The 9653-nt window shown below is 35.7% G+C and overlaps 1 protein-coding gene across 1 annotated transcript in view; it reads left to right on the top strand.

Moving 5' to 3' along the window:
• Col3a1 (collagen type III alpha 1 chain) overlaps positions 1-9403 on the top strand; it is a 36444-nt gene extending 27041 nt beyond the window's left edge. Inside the window, exons 36-51 of the mRNA XM_028765648.1 lie at positions 265-372; positions 615-668; positions 1005-1058; positions 1249-1410; positions 1521-1628; positions 2511-2618; positions 3649-3702; positions 3787-3894; positions 4331-4384; positions 4832-4939; positions 5172-5225; positions 5326-5433; positions 6284-6578; positions 7476-7663; positions 7995-8237; positions 8983-9403. Of these exons, the coding sequence (XP_028621481.1) occupies positions 265-372; positions 615-668; positions 1005-1058; positions 1249-1410; positions 1521-1628; positions 2511-2618; positions 3649-3702; positions 3787-3894; positions 4331-4384; positions 4832-4939; positions 5172-5225; positions 5326-5433; positions 6284-6578; positions 7476-7663; positions 7995-8237; positions 8983-9129 (1953 nt within the window). The 3' untranslated portion in view covers positions 9130-9403. The remainder of the gene's footprint in view (positions 1-264; positions 373-614; positions 669-1004; positions 1059-1248; positions 1411-1520; positions 1629-2510; positions 2619-3648; positions 3703-3786; positions 3895-4330; positions 4385-4831; positions 4940-5171; positions 5226-5325; positions 5434-6283; positions 6579-7475; positions 7664-7994; positions 8238-8982) is intronic.
• Positions 9404-9653: the final 250 nt, after the last annotated feature.

Raw genomic sequence — 9653 nt, forward strand, 5'->3', positions numbered from 1 at the left:
CTCCTCCTCCTCCTCCTCCTCCTCCTCCTCCTCCTCCTCCTCCTCCTCCTTACTCTTCTACATCTACTTCTTCTTCTTCTCTTACCACAATATTTTGACTGATTTTGCTTTGGCATATCTTCAGGGAACCTCCTATCCCTATTTGATGGCAACAACTTCACAGCTTTAAAAAAAAAATGTTCTATGTTTTAAAGAGAAACAATGATAAGTCAAGCATGTTGTGAAAGAAGTTGACTCACAGATGGTCACTGTTGCTATGTGCAGGGACAGAATGGTGAACCAGGTGCTAAAGGAGAAAGAGGTGCCCCTGGAGAGAAAGGTGAAGGAGGTCCTCCTGGAGCTGCAGGACCCCCTGGTGGTTCTGGACCTGCTGTAAGTCTTATTGTTAAATCATTCAATAAGACATTTTGGATTATTACTAGTTAATATTTCATGTGAAATTTTTGTGTGATGGGAGGAGAATATAATCTTCACTTCAGTAGCTTGGATAGGTTCATAGGTTAGCTAATTTAATATCTTCAGGGAGTATTACTAGTTTCCCAATGCTTAAGGCTTTTCTCAAATTTTTATTTTGTTACTCTACTCAATATTCCTTTCCTCTCATTTGTGTTTAGGGTCCTCCTGGTCCTCAGGGTGTAAAGGGTGAACGCGGCAGTCCTGGTGGTCCTGTGAGTATGCATTCTATTAGCCACTACTCTATAACTGTTATTGAACGTATTTATTGATTCCAATCTATGTGAAGACCACATAATGACACAAAAGCAACAGAGAGAATATGAAGATACAAAAATATGATGAGATTTGGCTTGGTTTGGTTTGGTTCTTGTTTTGTTTTGTTTTGTTTTGCTTTGTTTGGTAGTTCTGCGTAAATTCAAAGGGACCTGGCAAACCCTAAATGACTTTGAGATAGAATTCAACTCCTAATCCATTCCTTCTCTTCATATTTATATGTTTACAGAATTTTGTTCCAGTTTTTCATTAATTAGTACATTGACATTTCACAGGGTGCTGCTGGCTTTCCCGGTGGGCGTGGTCTTCCTGGGCCTCCTGGCAACAATGTAAGCACTCTACAGTTTTTTTTTCTAGTGTAACTTACAGAAAGAATTCATGTGTCTAGAATAAGAAAGTTATATGTTGATACCTACTAAATTTGGCATCTACCAAATCCCACATCAAATCAAAAATAAGTAAAAGGCAAGGAAAGTAAAAAGACCATTTCTATCATGTTAAAATTTAAATTATTTTCAGGGTAATCCAGGGCCTCCAGGACCCAGTGGTGCTCCTGGCAAGGATGGCCCTCCAGGTCCTGCAGGCAACAGTGGTTCTCCTGGCAACCCTGGAGTAGCTGGACCAAAAGGTGATGCTGGCCAACCTGGAGAAAAGGGGCCACCTGGTGCTCAGGGCCCTCCAGTGAGTGCTTTCACTGTTTTGTTGGTAGACCACATATTCTGATAACAAACATAATAAGGAAAATTGAACTCTGTAACAAAAAACTGAGTGTTCCTTATCTATTGCAATAGGGATCCCCAGGTCCACTTGGAATTGCAGGGCTAACTGGAGCACGAGGTCTTGCTGGACCACCAGGCATGCCAGGTCCATGGGGTAGCCCTGGACCTCAGGGTATCAAGGTAAGTGTAGTCACCTTGCATTTGATGTTTGCCTCCCTTCATAGGAATAGAGATTTCTTCACCATGTCAATATAAAAAGGTTTCTGATCAAAGTGTGAATTATCAAAGAGCTTACCTTCTTGACATACTTAGTTTGCAAAAACAAAACTTTTATTAAATCTTCCCAAAACACACAGGCAAAACAGGTCATAAACAAACTTTGAATATATACACAAGCAAGCCAACAACATAGAAAAATAATATTACTTTCTCAAACATCACTGTTAGGAAACTGTGAGCATTCTTCATTTTGTTCACTATAACTATGAAGGGAGAGACTGTTTCATCTCATAAATATATGATACTTTAATTGATGTAAGTTACCCATCTCTTGAAGTCAAAACTTTTGGTTTGCTTTCACTGATATTACCAGAACATGATAGTGCTTAGTATCTGAAATGTCCATTCAATAAATAAGTTAATTTAAGTCCATTTGCAGCAGGTTTCATAGTAATAACATTTTATTCACTGTTTTCAAAATATGTCAGAAAGTAATAGCAGAAAAATTTAACAGTAATTAGCATACCTAGCAAGTTTCTAATAAATCCTGACGCTAAAGGCCACTGAGATGATAGTTTATCATCATTTTTCTTGTTGTCCTCATAAGCTTCTGTTCTTCACAATCAACTGTGCTCTGATTAAGAGCATTCTGCTATTCTGAATCCCTGAGCAATTAGAAAAATCCAAAATCTTTACTCCCCTATTTTTCTCTTAAGAAGGGGAGAGTTACAAGAAAAGTAAATATCAATAGAAATTGACTAACTCACATGTCACTCTCCAATCTGGTAACGCCCCATGAGTTGGAATCTCATATTGAAGTGTCTTTTACTTCTTTGTCCACAGGGTGAAAGTGGAAAACCAGGAGCCAGTGGCCATAACGGGGAACGTGGTCCTCCTGGACCCCAAGGTCTTCCTGGTCAGCCTGGTACAGCTGGTGAACCTGGAAGGGATGTAAGTAGCAATTCAGGAATAATATTCAACCAGTCAGCAAATGTTCAAATTGTTTGTTATATTTTTAAATTGTATTTATTAAATTGTGTTTGTTAGAGTGCATACATGTGAGCACATAGGAACTGTGGTGCACATATGGAGGTCAGAGGACAGCTTTCAAAAATCAGTTCTCCTCTTCTACCCTATAGCAACCAAGATATTGAACTCAAATCATCAGGCTTAGTTGGAAGAACCTCTAGCTGTTGAACCATCTCTTTAGTCTGAAATTTAATTATTAGTTAAAGAAAGATCCACTAAATCTTAATGTATGAGATTTAAATAAAATGTGTCCATGTAGCTGAGTTCTCTTTCCCTCTCTGATAATCAGTCTTTTGTAAGTTAGGGTAATATAAAGGCCTACGACCAAGAACATTTCCCAAAGTACCCTTCAGTAGTGAAGAGGATATAACCACAAATTAATTTAGAAAATGAGTTAATAGGCAAAATCACAAGATTCAATTTTGCATAAAGATGTTCATTATTCATTCGTGATTATTCTTAATTTTTAATTAGTATTTTATATTAACAAAATATATTTGAACAGGGTGCTATGTGATTTTTTAAGAGATATATTTAGTGTGGAAATGTTAAATAAAATATCATTTTAGATTTTCATAACAAATTTAAATCCTCACTTCTCAAAAATTATTTATTAGCTGTCCTTAAAAACAATTTTAGGCTTTCTTTAATTAGTACACTCCTCATATTATTTTGTGAAATTTTAGGAAAATGGAAATCTTACATATCTGCCAAAGAATTATGGTCTTCAAACAATTAAACCACTGTGTAATATGTGCAATTTCTTGTCACCAAAAACCAACTTTGGCTTCCACTAAATAGAAGGGCAACCCTGGAATGGAGATGTGACAGGAAGAAGTTTTACTAAAGTATCTTTTGTTCAAAACTGCCATAATGGTGTGTGATACTTTGTATACAAAGTATAAATTATCTTTGAAAAGAGTAAAAGGCTCTCTTAACTGTTTTTAATCAGGGAAACCCTGGATCAGATGGTCAGCCAGGTCGAGACGGATCTCCTGGTGGCAAGGTATAACAAATTCATGTACAGTAGACACTTGTAATTTAATCCAATTGCTCTCATGCTTATATGAAATTCATGAATTTGTTTCAGGGTGATCGTGGTGAAAATGGTTCTCCTGGTGCCCCAGGTGCTCCTGGTCATCCAGGCCCACCTGGTCCTGTTGGTCCATCTGGAAAAAGTGGTGACAGAGGAGAAACAGTGAGTTCTAATACAATGCTTCTCTTGATATATGTCCTCATCCCTCAAGAAGAGACTGGGGTGGAGCAATATCTAATATATCTGTGCTGATTTCCTTTGGTATTAATTGGGAAGCTTTCTGTTTGCTGTGGGAATAAAGTCAGAATTTACAGACTCTACCTTCCAATAATAGTATGTGTACTATGATCCCACTGCAATTAAGTGAGCATTTTTTAAAAAGTTATTTTCACTTTTGAAAAAATTTCAGAAATGTTTATTGCATTTAATTTTTAATTAATTTAATTTTTAATTAATCTTTTATACAGAACATTTCCCCTCACCCATTCCTCTCACATCCTCCTGTCCTCCTTACACAATCAACTTTTAAAAATGGAGTTAAATCAGTGATAAGATTCAGTTCAAAGTCCAGTTGTTCAATTGCTTGCTTGTGTTCTAGGGCCCCGCTGGTCCTTCTGGTGCTCCAGGTCCTGCTGGAGCCCGGGGTGCTCCTGTAAGTATTAGACATTTGTCCTGTTGTGCTTTAAAACTCATTTTAGACTATAAAAAAACACGCTGTTGCTTTCTGGAATCTCTAGAAAATAGTTTGAATAGCAGATATGTAACTATGGAGAAAATAGAGACTTTCATTTGATGATATAGAAAAATATTAGTGTCTAACAGTTCTATGCAGATAATGATACAGACATCAGTTATGAGAATTACAATTATCAATCCAAAATTAAAGTGGAAACAATCTTTGTTATTACTTTTGATAGGGATTTCTAGCTAAGATAATATAATACATTTATTACTATAAATCTAATAGAATGCTATATAATATTTACTATAAAGCTAATACAATCCTATAAATTATAATGGATTTATTATTATAAGATCAATTTTAATTTCTCAATATGTCTGTTCAATAATGACCTTAATTTAAAATACATTTTTAAAGGGTCCTCAAGGTCCGCGAGGGGACAAAGGTGAAACTGGTGAACGTGGCTCTAATGGCATCAAAGGACATCGAGGATTTCCTGGCAATCCAGGTCCCCCAGGTTCTCCTGTAAGTGCATCATCCTGTTAGGAGTTCTCCTTCAGTGCATGACTACTGAGATGGACTGGAGAAATGAGGCATGAACAAAAGGGCTTATTTAAAGTAATAATTTCACATGAAACAATGAATGAAAAAGAAATGTTTGTTTCATCTTGATCATTGGGTCCTCCAAAGATCATGAATGGTCTCGTCCCTAAGCCCTGGAGTTCTTCACTGGTCTCTATCCCTTCTTGCTTTCCAGGGTGCTGCTGGTCACCAGGGTGCAGTTGGTAGTCCAGGACCTGCAGGTCCCAGAGTAAGTGTCACAGAAGTACATTGGAAGGTGGACATTTCAAAATGTTTACAAGATAGAAATATATTTTAGCATTATAACATCATTATGTTCATTTCTTTAGGGACCAGTTGGACCACATGGGCCTCCTGGAAAAGATGGATCAAGTGGGCATCCAGGTCCCATTGGACCACCAGGGCCTAGAGGCAACAGAGGTGAAAGAGGATCTGAGGTAAAAATGCATATACACACATGATTTATTTTGCTGTGATACAATGTTTCACAAATATTACATTCTTTGTAAACTGAAGCAGACAGTATAGTCATTTACTTTAGAAAGTGAAAGCTAACTTAATGCATTTTTGATTGCATTAAGACCACTTATGCCACAATAACATGGAGAAACACACACACACGCACACGCACACGCACACACACACAAACATATGTCTTGCTGAGTGACATATCAATAAAATGATATGTCAAATAAATTATGCCAAATAAATAAATTATGCTAACCAAATAAATTATGCCATGCTGGACTCACAACAGAGAACTCGCAGATATCATTTTATTTCTGTAGAAGTTTTACTAATTAAATGACCTATAAAACTTCTGCATTGCTACTGATAAGATCATGGCTAATGCCTAATGACTGTACAATGTTGGGACAAATGTAATAACAAGCCATTGTATCAACAAATATACATATGATATATGAAAACCATTAAGTTAGAAGCATAATTTGAGCCCCGAAGATGAAGTCCCTGTCTTATTCCTTCTCATGTCAATATTGTGCCTTCTGGGCTATTTGATTACATTTTTATACAGAGAAAATGATGACATTTGTGCTCAATACTACTTACTCCTATGAAGTAGGATAACATATTTGTATGTTGCAAATCATGTTTGTTACAAATTGATAATCATGAAACTATGAAACATTCCAAATATTTTTTAATTAAACTAATTGTCACAACATATGTGGATTGCTTATGGTTTATTTTTCTACACAAGTGACACCGTCCTTCAGTGGAGACCAAAGAAAAATACTTCTGTGGTCTTTATTTTAACTTATCTAGGGCTCACCAGGCCACCCTGGACAGCCAGGACCTCCTGGGCCCCCTGGTGCCCCTGGTCCCTGCTGTGGTGGGGGTGCTGCTGCCATTGCTGGAGTTGGAGGTGAAAAGTCTGCTGGCTTTTCACCATATTATGGAGACGAACCAATGGATTTCAAGATCAACACTGAGGAGATTATGTCTTCACTGAAGTCTGTTAATGGACAAATAGAGAGCATTATCAGCCCTGATGGTTCTCGAAAGAACCCTGCTCGGAATTGCAGAGACCTGAAATTCTGCCACCCTGAACTCAAGAGCGGTATGTTCAAGTCTTTATCTCTCATGCTACGCACTTACTGAAAAATCTGCCTATATTAGAATTTGGCCAGGAAAATTTAATAGTGGAAAATATTCTGAAGCTCTTATACTATCAAAACATTTTTAATTGAGTTGAAAATGCTTGATAGTAAAGAGGAAAAACAATCTTTGAAGGGACATTTAAGGTATAACATATGCAACTGCAAAACATTTCAAATATAAGAAACTCTATGGACAGTTCTATAGAAATTTTGACACAAATATTTGTAAATATGAAACCAAAAATGATTTAAATAAATAAGTAGCATATGTCATCTTATTCCCATAGTTAGATAAGCATAATTTTACTATTTTTATTATTACATTACATATCTAAAGAATTCATTGTAATGAATTAATTATTAAATTCAAACTCTTTTTCTTAAATCACTCCTGTTTTTATCTACTGTGGCATGTCTAATATTATTTTTTATTACCAAAACATTCTTATTATATAAAATTAGTCCCTATGTTTTCAAATTTTGAAATATTATTTAGGATAGAACACTGCTTTTACTCAGACTAACTTCTGGGCATTGCTTAAAATATGAAATAAGTACCAATTAAGTTAAAATCTGCTTTAAATCTGGACTATAGTGTTCTCTTTAAAATAAAAGATGATATTTAGACAAAATACAAGTCTGTACATCAGTCAATGGTAACATTGTATTTTTCTATTTTCCTGCTTTTATGGTCCTTACTAACTTTTTACTTCAGAAATATCGACCAGTTATTCTATATAGTTCAAATAGATACATTAGTACTCCAACACTGAACCAAGTGACAAGCAAATCTTCTGGTTCAGCCTCCACTTCTAATTTTATAACTAATTCCTATTGTCTTTTTGGTGATGCTTCAGGGGAATACTGGGTTGATCCTAACCAGGGCTGCAAGATGGATGCTATAAAAGTATTCTGTAACATGGAAACCGGGGAAACATGCGTAAATGCCAGTCCCATGACTGTCCCACGGAAGCACTGGTGGACAGATTCTGGTGCTGAGAAGAAACATGTTTGGTTTGGAGAATCTATGAATGGTGGTTTTCAGGTAAGAAAAGATACACATTTTGAACTGAGATATGTCTATTACTTAACACTTTTTTTCATTTTCTTGTTTGTGGTTACAAAATAGAACACCCCAACACTTGTGTGGTTAGGCAATTATTATTTCTTTAAAAGACTAAATTATACTAGGCCTGTTACATGTAAACATCTTTCTTTAACTTGCTAACTTTCTTTAACTTTCTTTACCTTTGCTGACAATAAAATATCATATAATGTATGTGAACAAGTTATAATAGAACATCTATGCTAATGTTGTATGAATCCCTTACCCTAGATTTCAGTCACAAGCTTAGATGTACTATTTTATTTTATAGTTCAGCTATGGCACTCCTGATCTTCCTGAAGATGTCCTTGATGTGCAGCTGGCATTCCTCAGACTTCTTTCCAGCCGGGCCTCCCAGAACATTACATACCACTGCAAAAACAGTATTGCCTACATGGATCAGGCCAGTGGCAACGTAAAGAAGTCTCTGAAGCTGATGGGATCAAATGAAGGAGAATTCAAGGCTGAAGGAAACAGCAAATTCACTTACACAGTTCTAGAGGATGGCTGTACTGTAAGTAACAATGTCTTTTCACATAGGATGGCAAATGAACTCAGAATTTATTGCTTAGTTATTCAAGCTATTTTGAGAATAAGAAATAAAAGCAGTAAGGGAGACAAAAGCTGCCTGGAAGAAGGAATTACATAACATCTACTTATTTGTTATAGAAAATGTTGAATATTTCAAAAATTGAATACTCCTTAACTTCTAGATGGAAAACAGTTGAAAGAAAAATGATTGAAATTTAAATTCATAAAACAACTTTGATGACTGGGATATTTACTGTAAATTACACATACTATTAATTATATAAGGTGTGTCTGGTATAACTATTGCTTTAAAAATGTAAAGTCTGACTTAAGATCTCTTCTTTTTTCTCATAATTCATTAAAAAGGGGCACTCACTTCTAATGCTAGCCACTCCTGTTGTGGGTGACTCAAATATTTCTTTGTAAGTCAACAATAGTGTGGCAGCAATAACCAGAATCAGGCTTGTGAATGAGCTAGCCTGTGGCCATCTCCCTTCTGGGTTAACTTTTGAATCTTGCTAGGCTTTGATTAACAATCTTATTTATCAACTGAGAATATTAAAATTTTAAATACAGAAGTTTTCATATGTCTAGAAGTTACTATGTATACTAACTGCTTTTTGAGATCAGAAGACAGTTTTCCAATGTGATCAGTTAAGGAAAATATGTAGGTTACAATAATATAATGTCATGACTTTTTTCTTACACAATTTCTCTCTTTTTAATAGAAGCACACTGGGGAATGGAGCAAGACAGTCTTTGAATATCAAACACGCAAGGCCATGAGACTACCCATCATAGATATTGCACCCTATGACATTGGGGGTCCTGATCAAGAATTTGGTGTGGACATTGGCCCTGTTTGCTTTTTATAAGCCAAACTCTCTGAAATCCCAGCAAAACAAAAACGACATCCATGTGTTCCTCCTGTTTTAATCTTGTCAACCAGTGCAAGTGACCAACTAAATTCCAGTTATTTATTTCCAAACTTTTGGAAAAAACATAATTTGTCAAAAAAAAGTATACAATTTTTTGCTGTTTCATCCACCCAATACAGTTCAAATGCTTTTGTTTTATTTTTTTACCAATTCCAACTTCAAAATGTCTCAATGGTGCTATAATAAATAAACGTCAACACTTTTATGATAACACTGTGTTACATTCTTTGAACTCTAGCCCATTTGCAGAGCAACAGTCATACTCTCAAGCATAGAATATCTTTATTTCCTGAACAGGAAAAAAAACAAAATTAGACGTGACCTCCCTATGTGAACTACCTCAACTGGTCAGAACAGATAAACTGAGTCCATAAGACTACACAATCATGTATAACTTGAAAAAAACTTATGAATTTTATTGGTTAACCATGTAGAATGCTGATAAAAATTAGACTTTAGAG

The sequence above is a fragment of the Grammomys surdaster genome, unplaced genomic scaffold (assembly GCF_004785775.1).
Source record: "Grammomys surdaster isolate TR1022 unplaced genomic scaffold, NIH_TR_1.0 165, whole genome shotgun sequence".
NCBI classification, from domain to species: domain Eukaryota; kingdom Metazoa; phylum Chordata; class Mammalia; order Rodentia; family Muridae; genus Grammomys; species Grammomys surdaster.